The sequence below is a fragment of the Pagrus pagrus genome, assembly GCF_965226575.1.
Source record: "Pagrus pagrus genome assembly, chromosome: 5".
In the NCBI taxonomy this organism is placed as follows: Eukaryota; Metazoa; Chordata; class Actinopteri; order Spariformes; family Sparidae; genus Pagrus; species Pagrus pagrus.
The window spans coordinates 24,751,346-24,770,990 of record NC_140189.1 but is presented as its reverse complement, the minus strand read 5'-3'; the positions used below and the strand labels follow the sequence as shown (position 1 = coordinate 24,770,990).

Genomic DNA, 19,645 nt, shown 5'->3' with positions numbered 1-19,645 from the left:
GGATTGCCAAGGACGGTGTGAACGTTGCACTCTGTGACACTTCATTAAAGCAGAGCAGGAGCCCTTAGAAACACTTTAGCTCACCTACTGTATCTGTAAATCAGACAGTGACAGTTCTGTGGACCGGTGTGATGACCGTATACTTCACATGTAAATGCCAAGAAGACAGAGGAAATTGTACTTAATCACCATGCAGTCCTCTGGATGGGAAACATTCATATTATAAGGATGTATTAGAACATTGCACCTGTCCTCTGTAACAGAAACCCAGCTGGACAGACTGGTCAGTCAGACAGACATTATCCTGAAATGGTCTTCATAAAACACACCATCTTATTACTTAACCACCAGTACTTTTTCTGGTCCGGTGTTTTACTACTGCACATTATGACCACTTTATCATATTCTGAATTTTTATTACGATTTCTATTAAATTATGCACAGTTATAACAGTGTGCATAATTATTAGATTGTAGATTGCCTCAGGGGGTTTGTGCGCACTTGTGCAAATGTGTAGATGAGTGTCTGAGACGGTGAGGAGAGATGTCGTGTTCACCTATAGGCACTGTGAGCCTGCGTGTGCGTGCGTGTGTGTGTGCACGTGTGTGTGCGGTCTCAGAGTCAGTGGTTTGTCCTCTTTCCCCTCCCCTCCAGCGAGGAGAGTAATGAGTTGTTAATCAAAGGGCCGGTGAGAGGAGGAACATGGAGCTGTTAGACTGACCTCTACCTCTCATCCTCTCCTCTCCTTTCCCCTTTTTATTCCTGCCAGATAGAATAAAGATAAGAAAATTCAAACCTTATGTGCGCAGATTATTTCACTGTGTCCTCTTTCCCGGTCATATATCCGTTAATATCTATATTTCCTTTCTCATACTTTCACTCTTTTGTTGTATGCCGAGTATGATTTATCTAAGTAATGTTGTGTTCCTGTGTGTTTGTTCCAGACAAAGCTGACGATGACTTGGAGATGACCATGGTGTGCCATCGACCGGAGGGCCTCGACCAGCTAGAAGCTCAAACGAACTTCAGCAAAAGGGAGCTTCAGGTGCTCTACAGGGGCTTTAAGAATGTAAGTGATCATGCACATTTCATAGGAAGAGACAAAGTAGATATCCACAGTGTCCATGTCTCGATCAGCAGATTGATCGCCTTTGTTTCCTAATATGTGCTCAGGAGATTTGCACGCCAGCAATTCGAGACATAAAAGCTTAAAAAGGATGAAGAAGACTTCAGCAAATAATTCTGAGTTATGTTTGAATTTATAAAAAGCATTTGTGAATCAAAAGACTTACTCAAAGCACTTCAATCCTCTGGTCTTATCCTGGCTTGTGCAGTAAACCAAGCAAAGATCTGCAGCAGCCCCAAGATACTGTAAGTGTTAAATTCAGTCACTCGCATGCCGATGGAAAGTCGGGTGAAGTTTTGTAGTCCAATAAACATTTTCTGGAGCTTCACAGCAAAACTGCGCTGTAGCGTTCTCCCAGACAACTGAAGTAGATGGGGTTTTGTTTAGTACGAATTCCCATCTGACTCTCCATCGGCATGAGGGCGAGTAGATAATGTCTGAATTTTCATTTTTGGGTGAACTTATCCTTTTAAAGTTCACAGAGACATGGAGGGATCAAACATGATCTGTTTGATTGATTCATGTTGCATCCTGGTGAACAAATGAGAGGTGCATAAAAAAAATGACTTTTTGCAATTAAACTAATGCCTCTATAAAAATATATAACCTTGCAAAAAATCATACTCAAGCAAGTTAAACAGTGATTTAACCAACACTATGTTAGAAGTAATTACATTTGATTTAATTGAATCGTAACCGAATGGTCACCGGTTTTCTCCTGGCGAGCCAATTAGACTTTATTTCAGCAGCAGGAGTTTTTCACAGTGTAAAAACAGTGTGGTGCACAATGACCTCATGTATATTTATATTGCTTTACTGTAGCTACAGTAGATTTATTAAAAACACTCTGTAAAGGACTGATGTATCCTAAAAGAACAAATATTCAGATTTCACTGGGAGACCAAATAATGTTGGTTGAGGGCCACACTTGGGTTTGTGGCTGCTGTTTGTTTACCACTAAATAGAATTAATGTTTTACTTTTCATTATTGTAACTAAGAGAACAATATAAATATGCTTTTTAGTTGTAATTAATGCAAAAGTATACAATCAGGTTTCATCCAGTGAAAGATGGGTGATTTTGGTGCTTGTTTTTCCAGCTTACAGCTAAATTAAAGCGCTATATGTGAAAACAGACTCAACAGTGACACCCAGAGTCAGACTGTGCAACTGCAGGCTGATGTACTCTTGGTGATATGAGACAATAAAGCTTTATACAACCTGATAACTATATATTTTACCATAAAAAAAAAGTATCACAAAGAGGTTTGACTGATATCCAGTGTTTAATCAACTTCTGATCCTTTAATTCGTTCCATCTCATTCCACCAGTCTCTCTATTTGACGCGTCCCTCGGGTCAGTATCTGTAATTTCTATCTCCCCCTCCTCCTCACCCTCTTTTTCTGTCCCCCGTCTCTCTCCAGGAGTGTCCAAGTGGCGTCGTAAATGAGGAAACTTTCAAGCAGATATACTCCCAGTTCTTCCCACATGGAGGTAAAGACAGTGTGTCTGTTTTGCTGCTCTTTGTATTGTTTCTATCCAGTGTATTGAAGGCTTTTCTCCCTCTTCTCCTGCAGACGCCAGCACCTACGCACACTTTCTGTTCAACGCGTTTGACTCAGCACATACCGGCTCCATAAAGTTTGAGGTTTGCTTGACTTGACGCATTTTTGCACATAAATACTGGGGTTTTAAAAAGATAATCCTCGAACATCATCTATCAATAAAAACTCCTTTAATAGCTTTTCTTTCTGTCCCTTTTCTCTCCATCAGGACTTTGTGACAGCTCTGTCCATCCTGCTGAGGGGCACCGTCACCGAGAAGCTACAGTGGACCTTCAACCTTTACGATATCAACAGAGACGGATACATCAACAAAGAGGTGAGTGTTTGTGCCCAACCTTCATTGTGGTTCTATGTACATTGTGTATTGTATCGTTATGTTTACGTCTCATTTGTACGTGTGTTCCTCTGTTTCACAGGAGATGACAGACATCGTCAGAGCGATATACGACATGATGGGGAAGTACACTTACCCCGTCTTGAAAAATGATGCACCCAAGCAGCATGTGGATGCCTTCTTTCAGGTAGCAACAGCTGGGTCCTTTATTCAAGTCTTATAATAATCTAAGAAAAGAAATGTTGGTAAGTGACCAAATGAGGAGGCATCAAACACGTGAGGTACATTTCCTGGGGGAAGCAACAGCAGAGAAGACAAACTGGGTAGATAGCGTGCCCAGCAAAACTCACTGTGACCAAAGACCACCGCAGCAAAGAGGGCTGAGTAAATAGACACAGTGGGCTCACAGAGAAGTATTCACATCCTTTATTGAAGAGTATTAATACCACACTGTGAAAATACTGCAACTAAAAGTTCTGCTTTCAAAGCCTTACTTATCAGAATACTTAAGTAAAAATACTCATGAAGAAAAATAGCCCCCGTCAGTGTTTTACTGGGATATAAATGACATCTTAGGATTAATATTACTGCTGCAGCCTGGTGTTTAAAAGGTCTCATATTAATACATATATAACGTTACAACCTCATGGATGTCCTGACAGCTTGTTTAAAAATGCACAGCTTCTGAATACAGGCTGTGTGTATTTCTCTTCTTATAATTTCACAGTATTTAAAAAGCAACTACACCTGCTTTTTAATCAAAACATGGGATTTTCCTTTTCTACGATATGGGACCTTTAAGGTTGTGCTAATTTTTAACTAATTGACTGCTGCTGGGTAGGTTAACCTACAGCAATGCATCATAGTGTATAACATCACCATGTGTTGGCATCTCTCTAAAACTTCTCATGAGCTCAGAAAAATAGTCCTGCTTTCAGCTTTTTGACTGTGTATTTTCCAGCTAATCCAACAAGGTTTTAAAATAGTTGTTTAAGTAGGAAGATTTTCCCAGAAAGGAGCCAAAAAACACAAAATCACCAATGTGGAGATGCATGGTTTTAGGAAAGGACAGCAAAGGTACAAAAAACTGTAATAATAAAATTGTCGTATTTGTTTCTGTGAGTGTATCTCTGGTTATATCTTGATATCTTACCTTGGACAAAAAGCTTAACAGTGTGTGTTTTGCTCTCCGCAGAAAATGGACAAAAACAGAGACGGCGTGGTCACTCTGGATGAATTCATCCTTTCTTGTCAAGAGGTACTTTTTTTCCTTTTCTCTCAAAGCTCTCTTCTCTCTTACACAATCCTGACGACCCCTTTATCTCACAATAGGCCTTTTTCTCCAAGGACAACTGGACACGTCGCAGTAGGAAAAGCACAGGTGTAAATGATAAATTAAACGGCTGAACTGACTTCCATTTATAGAACAGAGGCATAATTAATGTTATTAATAACACCTGTGCTTTTCCCACTGAGTGTGACAAAACGTCTGCTGTGGAAAAGATCTGTTGTAGCTTTTTGGCACATCAGTTTTGCTGACTTTTTACAAATCCCTTATTTGTATTGCTGGCTATTAATTATGGCCTTTGTTACCTTTTATATCAGCGTGTTTATCTGCAGAGATCACATTTTACAGGCTTTCACTGCCCCCTAGTGGCCAGTAAACTCAATTAAAAGGTGGTTGTTGGTTGACCTATCTCCTCACTGCTCAGTTTCTCAATTTTCCATCTTCTCTGCACAGGATGAGAACATAATGAGGTCTCTACAGCTCTTTGAAAACGTCATCTAGACAACAGAGAAGAGGGAGACGAAAGCACAGAACGAGCGAAGGTAACAAAGACGAGAGGGAGGGATGCACATGAAAGAGGAAAGGAACAGCTTGGCTTGCAGTTGAATGAAGGACCTTGTCACTCTGTGTGGGACGGCTGCCACAGGACTTCATGGAAGGCGTCTTGCTGTAACAAAATCAAAAGGCACCGAGACCTTCACTGGTTTTGGTAAATGTCTGTAAGACTTCAACCCCTCATTTCATCTCTCTGTGACCATTTACCTCGTCTCCGTCTCCCTCGTTTCTCGCTGTCGTCTTGGACATTGTGTAAATACTGATTCTCTCACATTTGGCCCAGTACTTTTCTGAAATATGTAAACTGAAGCGCATCGTCATGCAGGACTGGAGTCGCTAGAAGCAGCTTAGCAGTGAGATCAAACAGATGCGAACCTTGTGCATTACAGGCTTAAAAAGTGGCTGCTTTTCATCATGAATCTCTGTGTCCAATACGACAAATGTGAGCAATATCGTGAAGCATGCAAGACGAGAGGCCTACGGCATATTTTAACGTACGCGTGCCGCAAAAAAACTCGGTGGCATCATTCTCTTTTGCTGAGTCACAGAGTCACCTCATCTGTTTACAGGCGTCCACCAAATTCAGACGCAGGCCTGTGAAGGTTTGCGGAGCTGAATCTGAGCTTGCAGCAGTCTTAACGTCTCGTGAAAGCTTCTTGGAAAGCCCTCCGTACTCCTACTGTGTGTGTTCCAGTGGTGTCAGCCAGTGTTTCAATGTCGTGCCGACTCAACTGTAGATATCTAACCGTCGTATCTGTGGCTTCTTCTTCTCGCTGTGTGGACTCATGCCCGTCTCGTCTGCGTGTTTCTGATTCTGACTATCTGTCTATCTTTCTGTCAGTTTGGATATAACTGTAACGATTCTACCTTAAATAAAACAAAGAGCCCGTTAAGAGGTTTACTGGCACACAGATGCAGAGTGACACAGGGACGTGCATGTGTTCGTGTGTGTGTGTGTGTGTGGTGTCCTGATGTAAAGTTTCCGTTTGCCTGATTAAAAAATTTAGTGTCGATCTTTCAAAGCATGTAGCTTCATCTCGTGGACACCGGTCCCGCTCAAAGTGATTCTGCTAGGGAGGAGAGTTTTGTCGTCAGTTGTGTCTGTTTAAAAAAAAAAAAAATGTCGACCAAACCTTTCACTGTGAGGGAGGGACAGACGGAGGAGGAAGGGAGAGAGCGAGGCAGCAGACGAGAGAGAGACCTTTTCACTGACTCTGAAGGAATGGAAGCCATGTTTCAAACAAGAGCCATCGCTTTGAAGATTGAGCAGGACAAAAAAAAAAAAAAATACAGATTTATAAATGATTCACTGTCATGCCCACTCACTGTGCTACCAGTAGTGTAATAAAAAATCCTCGCCGAGATGTGCTGCGGCTCGTCTCAGATGTACCAAGACATGCTGACAGACAGGAAGACAAACAGATAGACAGCTCGAAACTGTCAGAAAAGGGAAATCATGTGTGTATTGAAAAATTGTATAAAATCATAAATATTTATCAATAAACTTTTCAAGAAACAAAATGAATCCACGTCTGCTATTTTTTTTCTTTTTACCTTGCCGCTCCATGAGCTTGTAAGTATTGTGTGTTCGAACCTCCAAATTGTTTTTTCTCCATAAAGAGCACGAGCGAAAAAAAAAAAGGGGGTCACAAGAATGGTTTATACTGTTATTTACACATATACAATGAAAGTACAAAAAGAGTTGTACATTCGCGCCTCCATTCCAGAGGACACGGCCCACAAATAAAGCAAGATAATGTGCATATGAAAAAACGTCACCACCATCACTGAACATGCATCACTCCCTTTATTACCCAACTTACAGCCTCTTTCATATTTTCTTCACTTCTCTCCCCTCTAATCCTGACATCTATTTCCCTTTTATTACCGCTCGCAAAAGCATTTTCTCCATAATTTAACTTTTTGGGCATCGTTTTCTCTGGTTACGGTGGTGCACCACACCTGCGTATGCACAGGTGACCGTGGTGGTGCTTTGCAGGTGGCATTTATAAATGAGATTTACGTAAAGAGGGGGGATTTTTTTGCATTTTTGTGCAGACATTTTTGTTTTGTATTTTTAATGAAACAGCAGGAGATTTATTTAAAACTCAGAAACATGTTTTTTATGCAAATACTCTCAGTAAAGGCCTTTGTTTGGCCTTTTTTTTTTCAAAGTGGAGCAAAGTTGGTTTCAGATTAAGGATAGGTTGCCTCGAGGGACGAAACCTTCACAAAACAACCGCTCAGGTTGCGTTTCACTGTCGCCTCTTTCAGGTCTACAGGGCAAATGTCTTTCTGCGTCTTATTCTAATCAAAAGAATAAGTACAAGCATAACAGCACAATCACATTGTGACAAGAAATTTTAACGAGAAGTTCTGTTTCCTTTTTGGATTTGAAAAAAAAAGTCTCTCGGTTCCCGAGCACAGAGTCCTAAGATTTATTCCAAGAAAGTTTCTGCTTCACTCACCATCACTTCAGGTCCATATTCACAACCATCCACTCAACCGGCTGTGCCCAGGTCTCCAGTTTGTCTGGTCCAACTTTTTTTAATTTTTTTTCTCCATTTCATGGATCAAAGTGCGTCCCACTGTCCTCATGTAGGTCTAATTGATTTCACCTATCCTCCCAGGGGTCATAGATGATGATGCCTATTGATTAGAGCAGGGTGCCTGGTCTCTATTCCCTCTCCTCGGCCCAGGGTTGGAGGTTCTGCAGGGCGTACAGGGAGGAGTTATGGGCGCACAGTGGATCCGACACCGCTGATTCGCTGAGGGACTTCTGGAGGGCGGACTGCTGCAGCTGCAGGATGAGGCGATTGGCCTGCTGACGCTCCGCCTCCCTCTCCTCGGCTGTCTGTCTCCTGATAGAAAAACATTTAAAAAACATTTGATAAATGAATAAATAGATTAAAAAAAATAAAGTGTGGTTGTGTGTGATTTAATGACAGCGAGAGAGAGCTCGGAACAGAGGTGTGAAGAATCGCAATAGCTGCATTAAAAGGTGGTAAGTGCTGAGAATAAAAACAAAAGGATGTCCAGAGAAGCATGAAAAATAGAAAATAAAAAACATGTCTTTGACGTCCTGTTGTAATGTGTAATTATTCTACATTTGGAGATGAAATTATTCAAGGCTTCTTAATGTTGTATAAATTGTGGGAGAAGATCAAGAACAATAAATAAAAATGTCATGATAATAAAAATATTAAAGGTGCCGTTGTTAGTTTGTTGCTGTTTATGTTTTACATAAAGTTTAATTTAATTCTTCTGTGTCGAGGTCAGTTGACAGGAAACTGCCTGTGAGGTCATCTAAACGAGGAAAGTTTGATTTCTTTAACTGGACATGTTCGTGGAAGGAGACTAAAGTGTCCTAATTACTACACGTGCAGCGTGATGAAACTCAAATTCAAGAGAAGTTGGACTCGAACACGAAACGTCATACCGACCTCCACTTGGTCCTGCGGTTCTGGAACCAGGTTTTGACCTGTGCGTCCGTCATCTTCAGACTCTTGGCCAGGGCTGCCCGCTCGGCGCTCGCCAGGTACTTCTGCCGGTGGAAGCGCTTCTCCAGCTCGCAGATCTGAACTCTGGAGAAGGACGTGCGGGGCTTTTTCCGCTTGGGAGGCGTCCGGTTCTGGTACGGGTGTCCTATCCGCCGGGTGACGGCGAACGGCACCAGAGCCGCTGCGGAAACAAGAGAGAAAGAGAGAGACGCACCGGTGAGAGGAAGAAGATGAGGTTTTATAGCCACAGCACCAAACAGACTAATTCACTCCCCACTCTGTATGGAAATTCAAGGCCATACATCACAGATATCTGCCCTGTTTGACAACAATTCCCTATTTAGACTGTGTAAGCCTGGTGTGAAAAATGTGAGGTGGAATTTATAATGAAAGATGAGTCTGGCCGAAGTGTTGGGATCGGTGCAATTATTAAAAATAAATAAACGCTCATCTTCAAGTTGTTTTAACAGATCATGTCTGTATTGGTAATTACAGAGAGGACAGCAGGCCCATCCATCTCCTCTTTACTGGCTGTGTTACAGGCCTTTGCTAATAAAGGCTCCTGTTAATCTCCAATAAAACGGGCTGCTGCTTTAAAACAACTTTAATCTGCTTCATCTGCAATCTGACTTTCTTTACATTTTGGTTTAAATACAGATAAAATACTCCAGCGTTTCAAGTATTTTTTCTTACTTTTCTTTATAATTTAAGAAGTAAATCGTGTGACAGCCCAGTTTTATTCTTATTTATCTTGAATTGAGCCTTTTGATAACATTATATATAATAACAATAACATTTAAGTTCATTTTCACTGCACAATAAATTATGACAGAGCATGTTGGTGCAGTTTTGGTTTTTATAAAAGCAAAGCTTGGTAAAAGCAGCTGTGTTCATTTGTTTTGCTCATCTACATGATGTATAAATGAAATATATTTCCTAAATCAGTAACACAAGTCGTTTAATAATAAAAATAATCTATAAATGTAGTTTTCTCTATTATTTAAAATAAAACATTAAACTTGTGTCCTGTTTCTTCTGTTTTAAGCCGTTTGAATAATTCAAGTAAATCTCTGTGAGCCTTTGCAGATATTTGGCCCAGGTGTTCGTGTGTTTTAAGTGTTCAGCAGCAGTAACTAACGTTTTAAACATTATAAAATATTAATGAGGGGGAACCCATTAGGTCGCACAGCTGGCCTACCTGATATTCTGTCCTTGGCGAACCTGTTTCCTATCCAGGGGAAGCACAGCCCTCCAAACCCGGGGACAGCGCCCTGCACGGGGGCCGGGGGTCCCGGGGCTGTCATGGGTCTGTGAGCCGGGACTCGGATCACTCCCCGGCTGCCCAGACTCCTGCTCTCCCCGTATGAACCTGAAGCCTCCACCGGAGGCATTATCCCGGAGAGGGAGATAGACAGCGCGGTGTATGAGGGCGCGCTGGCCCCGGTCGGGCTTCCTAAACTGTAATAACCGTCCCCGCTGCTTAAATCGGATCCACTTTGTCTTCCAGCCGTGCGCCCGTTCTCCGGCTCCGTACCGGCTCCCAGGATCTGGTCGATGCCGAAGCTGATGGGCTCGTGATGGGCCGGTTTGGGAGGAGGGCTCGGCGCGCTGGGTGCTTGCTCCATCCCCGTCGCTGTGTCGCAAAAAGGACGGAATGAACTGAACAAGAGGGTTTTTTTCAGGGGGGAAAATTCACAGCAGGGTCAAACTGAACCAAAAGTCATCGCCAGTAGTGTCTCCATCGCTGTCCAGAATCCAGCGTGTCCTCGGTGTCTCTGACAGGCCTCTTTCAGAGGACTGGGTCCTCTCTACAGGCTGTGGTGAAAGTTTGATGGGCGTTTGGAGAGATGTGACGCTCTGTCCTCCTCTCAGCGCGTCAAAACGCTCCGTCTAGCAGCTCCGTCCTCCTCCATCCCTCTCCACCTTTCATTGGCTGGCATCAGAATGACTGATTGAATGTTAATGGGGGTAGGCCCACGATTTGGCACAATAACCAAGATTTCCCATAACCACCACGGGCGTCAGATTGTTATATATACATATGGTAAGATATGGTGTTTTAATGCGTCGCGCGCGAGTCAGCGCGTGATGTTGTCGTTCTTTTATCACTGTAATGGAGAGAGTAAAGAGAGAGACAACTTCATGGAAATTTATGTGGCACATGTAAAAGGATCGCAGCGGGGATCACAGAAGATCAATGTTCCTTTAAGCTTCTTTGGTGACGAACATCTGATATTTTATCGTCTCAACCAAACGGTGTTTTGTCAGTCATCTGTCAGTGTTCCGCTCGCCTACATGAATGTGTTCAGTCTGAAGGGCTTTATAAGTTTTGCAGACAAATGACATCAGATGCGAAGAAAAAGAAAAAAGGAAAAAAACAAAACTTTTACACACCTTAGGCTCTGATGAATTGATGCTTCTGTCCACTTCCACTTTGAGGCTGGAGACACAAAGTGCGCATCATTTGTCCTCTCGCTGTCTTCAGTCTGGATCATTTGACACATGTGGAATGTGCGGGAATAATAAGTTCACATGAAAACCGGTTGAAAGCTATTAGGCAGCGCTTTATGACCTGGAGACTATTTATCACGGATGTATTATAAAGCAGAGAACAAAAGGATGAAACGTCTCCCTCAATTTATATTCCTTTTAATTTAGATCTTCCTCGTCGTCCACGCCTTGCAATCCAATGCGGGGAGTTATTTTTATGTATTTCTTTTGACATCCTTTTGGCTGCACTGTGGCGTTTAATATCCAACTGTTTAAAAATGTTAGAACCCAAAACTGAGGAGATGTTTTTCCAGTATTTATAAGGCGACAGATTTAAAAGCTTTAAATGTTCACACCCACAGAGAAGAAATAATGTAAAATCACTGAAAATAAAAAAGCAGCAAAAACTTCAGTTAAATGTGCTTTTTCAAAGAGAATGAAAATAATTTCACCGGTGCGTAATTACGCAAACTGAACCTCACGTCTCTCTTTAAAATAAAAGGACAGCAGCCCTCCTTGAACACTGGCACTGACTCCCCAGCACCTACTGAGCATGGCAAAGCTTAACAGTGGCCTTGTTTGTTCCTGGTAGGCAGTGCCACATTAAATGGCCTGACAAGGCAAGGCCATGGGCTACCTCAGATAAAGTGTCCGGGCTCTGGAAGCTGCTAACCGCTCAGATTCAATGTAACAGGCGCCCAAAGTGACCGGATAATCACATTTCCACTAACTTGTCTCAGGGACAGACAAATGCGCATCGGGTTCGGATGCGGCAGGTGGCTTTTTAGGCTATCACGTTACAGTAACCAACTAATGACGAACATATTCATTTAGTGACGATGGGGGTTATATTTGTAGGCTTTTAAAAGATCTGCCCAACCTGTTCATTAATCATCGTTTTTGTCTGAATGTCTGAAGTATGTAAATAATTAAATTTTAGTATCTGGCTGCTGCTTTCATGGCTGAATTTTATGCAGGTTATTATCAGTCTTAGTGTTTCTGCATTCACGATCCATTTTTTAAGAAAATGCAGAAATTTTATTGGCTGCGTTAAAAAAAAAAATCTTGCAATAAAATGAAATGTGACTGGTTACATTTGTGAGATCATACGCGACAGAGTCAAACACAAATGCAAAGATACTGTACTGTGAAGTCTCATATATATATAGGCTATATATAAATATATAAATATATATATATATATATATATATTTTTTTTTTTTTAAAAAAGCATCCGCTTCTCGCCCTTCACAATAAAGTCTTATGAAGCAATATGAGATTGGACAAGGCCCGAGGTGTTTGTTTGGCAATATGGACAGACTCTGGGTGTTGGCTGGTCCACCCCGCCATATGTGAGCTCACCGGTGGCTTTTGATGGGGGAGAATTGGTCTGTTATAGCTGTCATCTTGGTGGACATTTTTATGTTTCTCTTGATGACATTTGCAAAAAAAATAAATAAAAAAATCGCCACCAGGAAGAATATTGGAATCGAATATGCATATTTAAATTTCTGTAATCGATTTACAACAAGGCATCTGCACATTGAGGATGACGCATCCCTGTGACGCTTCATTTAAAAAAAAAAAAAAAAAGTTAATAATTATTGTTTATCCCGACAGTCCCTCCAAGCCTGTCCGGAGCAGACGGGGCCCCACTGGTTGCAGATGTTGGGTGTTAGTAATCCGGTGTAATCCAATGATTATGAGTGATTATGACACATTAGCTCTGACCTACCGGGATATCACCGTGACACCGGTTATCCAAAACACACCAGGAAGGAGCCTCAGCCCGCCTCCTCGCCAGCCTCTCTCAATTTACTGAAGGCCTGGATGTTTGAAGACGGTGTCGGATCGTTTCATTGCTTCGTGATTACAGCAGAAAAAGGTAAAAAATAAAATAAAATCAAATAATTGACACCAGGAGTCCACTTAGAAACACACGCACCATCTCCTTTAAAAGGCAGCCTTGAGGTGATCTCGTTCAGGCCAAAAATATTTAGATAACTCTGTTTCTGAGGAGCCTGCAGCCCGCGCCAACAATTAAGACGCGCATCAATCCTCGTTTTTTTTCCACAGGCAATATAAATGCTGACACCCCGATTCCAAAAGTCCAAAAAGAAACGACAACAAAAGAGTGAAAGAGTGCGATTTGTTTGAGAAATTACCACTTGATCTGCATAATCGGGGGTCTGGGCTGCAGCTCGGTACCCGGGGGCTGCGTTTTTATTGCGCGTCTCTTCGCCGTTATCAATTTCAGCAGCGCGCCTGACTTTTTAAAAGGGGGACGAGGCCGGCTGCTTCTGAATAATGAATGACACGCTTTTATATTGTCGCTAAAGTGCCCGTGATGTTACAATATGAAAAGGCAGCGGTAAGTAATAGTGCATTTAAAGGGGATGTAGTGTATTATTATGATGTAAAAGAGAAGGAGAGAGGCGGTGGAGAGAGGCAGATGAGTGGAGAGCAGCACCCGGAGAGAGAGAGAGGGAGAGAGAGAGGGAGAGAGAGAGAGGGAGAGATTGTTTTATTACAATAAGAGGAGATGAGTTTGCCTCGCAGCGAAATGGGGACCAGTTAATGAAACTTTACCGCAGCTAACGATTTCCCCTCCCTCGCTCTAAAAACCGCCCTTATGAAATATTTAAACTATTTAATATAGGTAGTATTAAGCTGAAAGACACTGGCATGGGCCATCTGACAACATTTACAAGGCTGTGGATTTTTTAAAGTTGGGTAAACAAAGCTTTACGGCCCGCTCCCCCTCAGCCCACATACAACAAAAGTCGTGCAGTAAATCACGCTCGCATTGAGCAGCAATACAGCTAAAACGTGTTATACTGTTGGGAGACTTGATTTGGGTCTAATTTAGTGCTCTTTGCTCCATGCATCTTTTCACACAGTTTACAGGCTCATCCTATCAATATTGAGCCTGTCTTGTCTATAATGGGACGGATAGCCTAGCGTGGCCCCAGCGAGGGGGGCGATAGTGTTTCATATTGACATGCTCAGTGGGATTGTTGGATGAGAAGAGAGGAATGGGATCCCCCATCAGGGACTCGGTCAGGGCCATCATCATCCCTGGGCTGTCACTGGACCACTGCTCTGTGCAGCGTGTGGACGCAATTCATCTGCCAGACACTTAAAAAGCAGATAAACCACGTAAAATGTCACCGTAAATGTCAGATGTATGGCTCGGTAGATGGTGAAGGATTTTAATTAGCAGATATGAAGGCTGTCATCCTGAGAGAGTCTCTTTATTGGAGTCAAAATGTTGATTATGAACTGATGATTATAAAAATGTTGTGGTGGATTATATTCTTCCAGGGTGATTTTCTTGTCCACAAATCAGTCATGTGAGCTTTCCTTCTGCAAGCATCAGGATGCACATTTAACCACATAAAGATGCCACCCCCCCCTCCCCTCCTGACATGGTGGATATCTGTCTCAGTGAACATCACATTTTTGGTACACTGGAGGAACCAATACGCTTCGACTCTCTGTGTGTGCGTGCGTGAGGGGTAGACCATGTAAGCCTGTAAGTCTGATGGTTGAATGCATGGCTGCCTCTTCACGCTGGTTAAAAGTCATGGAGGGAGGGAGAGGAGGATGGAGAGGAAGAGGGAGAATGAGGGTAGAGAGATGGAAGTAAGTAACCGCACAGACGGAGAATTACAGGGATGGACGGAGAGCAGAGAGCAAAAAAAAAAAAAAGGAAAAAAAAAAAACCCCAGGATGGATGAGACGGAGATGTGAGAGAAAGAGTTAAAGCATTAATGGGGGATCGTTTGGGGCTGATGATAATTGAACACATGGCTTGAGTTTGGACGAGAGGATTCCCATAGCGTTGTCTCGTCCGTCTCTGTCTTATCTCTTCTGAGTGCTAAACTTTCTCTGCCGTTTTTCGTGGAGACATTTTTAACCCCTGATCACGCTCAGCGGCTTCCAGAGGGATCCGCCATCGACAAAATGACTGATGCAATTAATAAGTGCGTGTGTTTGCTGTTGCTTTCATGACTTATGGCTGATTTATGTGCATGTTTGGATAGCCTGCCACCGCAGGTTTGTGCTTAAGAGCAGCTGAGCACTCCTGAACGCCCCTGGCCGTGGCGCTAATGTGTTAATTCATTACTGCTTGTAGTCAGTTGCATTGTGTCAGAGCCGTGTTTCCCGTCTCCCTCTCTGTCTGTGTCCTCTCCGCTTCATAAAAGCCGATTATCTTGCGTGTCGCCGCCGTTCCACCCATTCTCTCCTGCCTCTTGACCTCCTCACCCCTCCTGTTGCCTGCCCGCGGGGCGCTCATGCAGGGGAGGAGGGGAGGGAGGGACAGAGGACCAGCTGCCACCAGCCATAGTGCTCTGGTGCCTGGCAGAGGGAGCTACTCCAGCCCCCTGCTTCGCTGGGCCTTCTGGCCCCTCAGGGTGGAGGGGGGGCCACCAGTCTCATGCCACCAGCCCCACCTGTCTGGCCCCAGGCGCAAGGAGTGTGACCGATTAGACACACTCAGATATACACAGGCACACATGCGTATTACCCCCAAACTCTCCTCTAACTTTGATTTTGGCCTGTGTGCTCAGAATGCAAGTAAACCCTCATTTGGATTAAAACAACTAAATCAAAAATGCTTAAAAACATTCAAATTCGGCTCCACACACACTTCCAGGTTTCCTTGATGCACATGCTCGCACACACACACACAGACACACTGCGCCCCTCCTCGTGCACACACTCACACAGAAATACACAGAGGCACTTTGCTTTGAGGCGTGAAAGAGCGAGAGCTAAGTGAGGCCACTCCACAGTGCTATTCTCTATATTGATTTCCCATTATCAGACCCCAGTCCCTGTGGAGTCATTAGTGCCGGGATCAAACAGACAGACAGAGAAGGAGACTAATACCAGTCACTTACACCAGCACAGGGAGATCACCTTACCTCCCTGAGGGTAGGAAGGCCAGAGAGGAGCAGAGGAGGAGAGGAAACGAGGGAGGAGGAGGCGGAGGAGGGGGGATAGTGGACGGACGAGTGCAACGGGCTAACAGATGGAGACGGCAATGTGTAGAGAGAGAGGAAGAGGGAAGAGGTGGGGTTTCGCAGTGGAACGTTCACGGGCAAATGGCAGACGCTCTTTGATCACTTTATCTGGCCTTAGTGTTTGGTCTGTTCCAGCGGAAATGTCTTATCTCGCTTACTCGCTCTCCTCCTCAGCTAAGCACCGACAACGTCCCGAAAACATGGCCGCCTTTTTGTTATTTCTCAATTCAAGTTTTTTCCACTGATGCGTGACTTTTCTCTTTTGTCCAACCTTGTAAAATGTAGCCAATAAAGCTCCTCGCCCTCCTTGCTGTCAATAATTTTATGGTAAAGATGCAATGATGAATGGTTTTCATGTAGCCAGCAGCTGGCCCCACACCTGAGAGAGACAAAGAAGGAAGGGAGCGAGAGAAAAAGTGAAAGAGGAATATAAAATGTGAGATGCTCATTTTGGTCCCTTGCTTCATAATTTCTGTGGATGTATTTATTCTCCATGGATTCAGGGGGAGCAATGAATTCGTAGTATGAATCAACACCATCCATCTTATTTACTTCTGCCTGCCAGTGAGCCCTGGAAGTGGTCAGGCTTTACTACACACACACACACGTAGGGACTGAATCACACACACACACACACGGCTCAGACGGGGGTGACCCTGGCCTGACCCCCCTGCTGACCCCCAATCTGTTCCCCAACCTCACACCATGAGAGACCGGGGCACACCGGGACGGGGACACACACGCTCAGAGACACACACATACACGCTCACACACACACATTGGCATATTGCACAATGTGTGATGTGATGGATATCTCCTCAGACAGTACCATGTGTGTGGGCAGTGTGCGTGCGGACAGTGTGTGTGTCTAAGTGTGTGTGGTGCCTTACCCTCTGCCCCCTCCCACTGGTGTTAATTGATTCTTGGTGCGCTTTGCTGATTGGTGTGAGGACCCCTAGAGGCGGGCCCAGTCTCCACCGATGCCCCCTCCCCATTTGTGTTGCACCTCTCTCACACATGCACACACACATGCACACACACATATACATACAGTACACACAGATATACAGTGGATTGTATATCTCTATATACTGTACATGTCCACGTCTACAAACTGTTCAAAACACATGTGTTGACTGTGCGTGCACTGGTGAGAAAACACACACACACAATCGCACGCACTGACATACACTGGCACACACACACACACACACACTGATGTCTTTCAGGGGGTTTTCACACCCCGGTAAAGAGGAAGCTGGCTAGCTGACATGAGCAGATTGTGGATCATATGAGACGATCCACACAGAAAAAATGAGTGTCTTAGAGGAGATTCATGAACAATATACTGTAGGTGGGCATAGGTGTGTGTGTGAGTGTGACTGAGTGTGTGTGTGAGAGGGGGAGAGCGCCAGAAAGACAGTAAGAGAGATGAATCTCCGGTTATTAATTTCCAGCCGCGGCCCCTGGGTGAGATGTTAATATAGGGCTGATTGTGACTAATTTCTTATTAATTGCCATCAGCGATTACACAGTGGCCAGTAATGTGGCTAATTTGTTGAAATGAATTTGGTTTTCCGAGGCATTTTAATTGCTGCAGGTGGGCAGCGTCCTCTGTTCACTGTCGCTTTTGTTTTTCAGCAGGAAACTTTTGAAGTTGTGCTGCCGCTGTGTGTGACTACAGAGTGAATTATACTGTGGCATATTACTATAACTGTAGACGATGTGTACACATGTCTGTGGATGGGTTGTGTTTGTGCCTCTCCGTCTGAAGACGTGCACGCAAACAAATCTTTGCAGCATCATTGTAAACGCCGTGATATATCTTATTCATCAGGTTTATGCATCCTCCTACTCCCATATATCTCTACACGTTCATGATCATTACAGTGGGGACGGAGGGACATTTAAGTTGTTGCCTTTGTTTGTTGAATGTTTATAGCTTCCGTTAGCACAGCTTCAACGACCACTGAGGAACCAGTAGATACAAAATCCAAATCCCCCTATAAAAGAGGAGATGCCCTCTGGGCAGCCATAGCTCATAGTTGGCCTGATTTAGTGGCAGCCAGGAATCTGGGCTTGAATAAAGACAGAGAGAGCGAGGGCAGAGTGGGAGAGAGAGAGAGAGAGGAAAAGATAGCTCCCTGTGTGATAAATAGCCCCGGCTCTCTCTATTGCATTAGCCGTCCGGGCCGATAGATTGCGAGCCCAATAGACCCAGACGTATGCGATTGGTTTCTCATATAAAAGTTGCATATTAAATTCCTTCACAGGACTGTGCCCCCCAAGCATGAAGGAGGGAAGGAAGAAATGGGAGTGAAAAAGCAGAAAGTGGAGAAAGGAATGGAAGAGCAAGAAAAAGGCTTTTTATGAGAGGGCGAAACGAGAGGCAGAGAGTTGGGGAAGCCGGGGAAGAAGGGGGAAAGATAATGGCAGGAGAAACTTGATGGTGGAAAAGACAAATGGTGATGTCATGTATTTAATAGGTCCGTGGATATTGGGCGATGAGTGCGACCGAACGTCCATTTAATCAGTATTGCTTCCCAATGAAGATTTCTCTCTTGTTTTGCGCTCGCTCCCCCCTTCTCCTGTTCTCAGCCGTTTTCCACAAGCTAACGACCTCTCTAATTGTTTCCAAGCTCATTAAGATGCTGATGTTTTAATAGTAATTAATCCGTCATTTGCCTACATGCAAACACGGGCCACTGAGGTTTGTTCATCGCCGTTTCAATACACTGATAATGCAGTAGCCTAGTCAAAGGAGACAATATCCTGCTAATTTAGCTCATCACTGTTAATTGGTTGTTAAGTGCCTTTAATTACCAGGCAGGCTTTGGGATTTAGGTCGGCAGAAAGAGGGGGATCGCTGTGATTGTCCCTGCCGCTGTAATGGATCTTGTGTGAACTTTGAAAACTGGGATAAATGACCAAAGGGTGAGGAGAGACACACGTTGACCCTGTTCTGTTTCCTATCGCCACCGCTTTCACTCTCATTTCCTTTCTTCTTTTCCTTCCTTTCCTTCGTCCTCCTGTCCCTTCCTCCATCTCCGTCTCACTCCCTATCTCTTTCTCCGTGATATTATTAACTCATTAAGTTTTTTTCATTATTTTTAATAAAAGATGAGTTATGGCTTTAGCCTCACTGTGGCAGCGCCCCCCCCTCACACCCTCCCCCATCCTCCCTCCTCTCTCCCTTCCCCTTCAACCATTTACTCCTTCCCCTCCTTCCTCCCCCCCTCCTCCTCCTCCTCCTCCCCCATTTTCTCCTTCCTTCTTGGCCATATTGTGCCTCCTCCGATACATTTGACCCTTGAACTGCAGTTTCTGACCTCGGCATTAGTGGTTACAACCTTCTGTCCATCTTCTTTGCTTTCGCCACAGTCACTCACATCTATCAATCATCTCTCTTTCTCATAGCGCTGAGCAGTCTTTAGATGGCATTCATAAGATTTATGATTCATGATTCTCTCTTCTGTGTGTGTGTGTGTGACGGAGAGAGAGAACAGAGGGAAGGAAAAAAGGGAGAAAGAGACAAAGACAGAGACTGCAGAGAGAGAGAGAGGAGGAGAGGGGCTTGTCGATGACACAGTTGAATAATGACAATATCTATGATTGATAGCTTATACAGAGCTGGTGGTGTGTGTGTACTGTATTTGTGTGTGTGTGTGTGCGTATTAGAGTGACAGAAAGAGAGAAAGAGAGTCTATATGTTCTGTTTTTCCCCACATTAATCTGATGTTAAAGAAGCAATGATGAA

At 43.8% G+C, this 19,645-nt stretch overlaps 2 protein-coding genes and 1 long non-coding RNA gene across 4 annotated transcripts in view; 1 reads left to right on the top strand and 2 right to left on the bottom strand.

Annotated features, from left to right (window-relative positions):
• kcnip1a (Kv channel interacting protein 1 a) overlaps nucleotides 1-6,393 on the top strand; it is a 30,377-nt gene extending 23,984 nt beyond the window's left edge. For both annotated transcript variants that reach the window (XM_084353301.1, XM_084353302.1), the window contains exons 2-8: nucleotides 945-1,069; nucleotides 2,551-2,620; nucleotides 2,704-2,774; nucleotides 2,900-3,007; nucleotides 3,108-3,212; nucleotides 4,221-4,283; nucleotides 4,767-6,393. In XM_084353301.1, the coding sequence (XP_084209427.1) occupies nucleotides 945-1,069; nucleotides 2,551-2,620; nucleotides 2,704-2,774; nucleotides 2,900-3,007; nucleotides 3,108-3,212; nucleotides 4,221-4,283; nucleotides 4,767-4,814 (590 nt within the window). In that variant the 3' untranslated portion in view covers nucleotides 4,815-6,393. The remainder of the gene's footprint in view (nucleotides 1-944; nucleotides 1,070-2,550; nucleotides 2,621-2,703; nucleotides 2,775-2,899; nucleotides 3,008-3,107; nucleotides 3,213-4,220; nucleotides 4,284-4,766) is intronic.
• Nucleotides 2,845-4,269, bottom strand: LOC311257590. Its single transcript, XR_014622638.1, has 3 exons — nucleotides 4,179-4,269; nucleotides 3,162-3,252; nucleotides 2,845-2,968 (listed from the first exon to the last, which is right to left on the bottom strand). It is a non-coding gene; the product is annotated as an uncharacterized lncRNA (long non-coding RNA).
• A 128-nt stretch (nucleotides 6,394-6,521) lies between the features above and the next one.
• tlx3a (T cell leukemia homeobox 3a) lies at nucleotides 6,522-10,254 on the bottom strand. The gene is made up of 3 exons (XM_084353300.1): nucleotides 9,567-10,254; nucleotides 8,312-8,549; nucleotides 6,522-7,729 (listed from the first exon to the last, which is right to left on the bottom strand). Exons 1-3 carry the CDS (start codon nucleotides 9,991-9,993, stop codon nucleotides 7,546-7,548), a joined length of 849 nt encoding a protein of 282 aa, XP_084209426.1. The 5' UTR covers nucleotides 9,994-10,254; the 3' UTR covers nucleotides 6,522-7,545.
• Nucleotides 10,255-19,645: the final 9,391 nt, after the last annotated feature.

Coding starts and splice junctions, on each gene's coding strand:
- tlx3a (XM_084353300.1), bottom strand. CDS start 9,993: ATGGAGCAAGCACCCAGCGCGCCGAGCCCTCCTCCCAAACCGGCCCAT. Junction 8,550..9,566: donor CGCCAAGGACAGAATATCAG/GTAGGCCAGCTG, acceptor TTGTTTCCGCAG/CGGCTCTGGTGCCGTTCGCC. Junction 7,730..8,311: donor AACCGCAGGACCAAGTGGAG/GTCGGTATGACG, acceptor TTTTTCTATCAG/GAGACAGACAGCCGAGGAGA.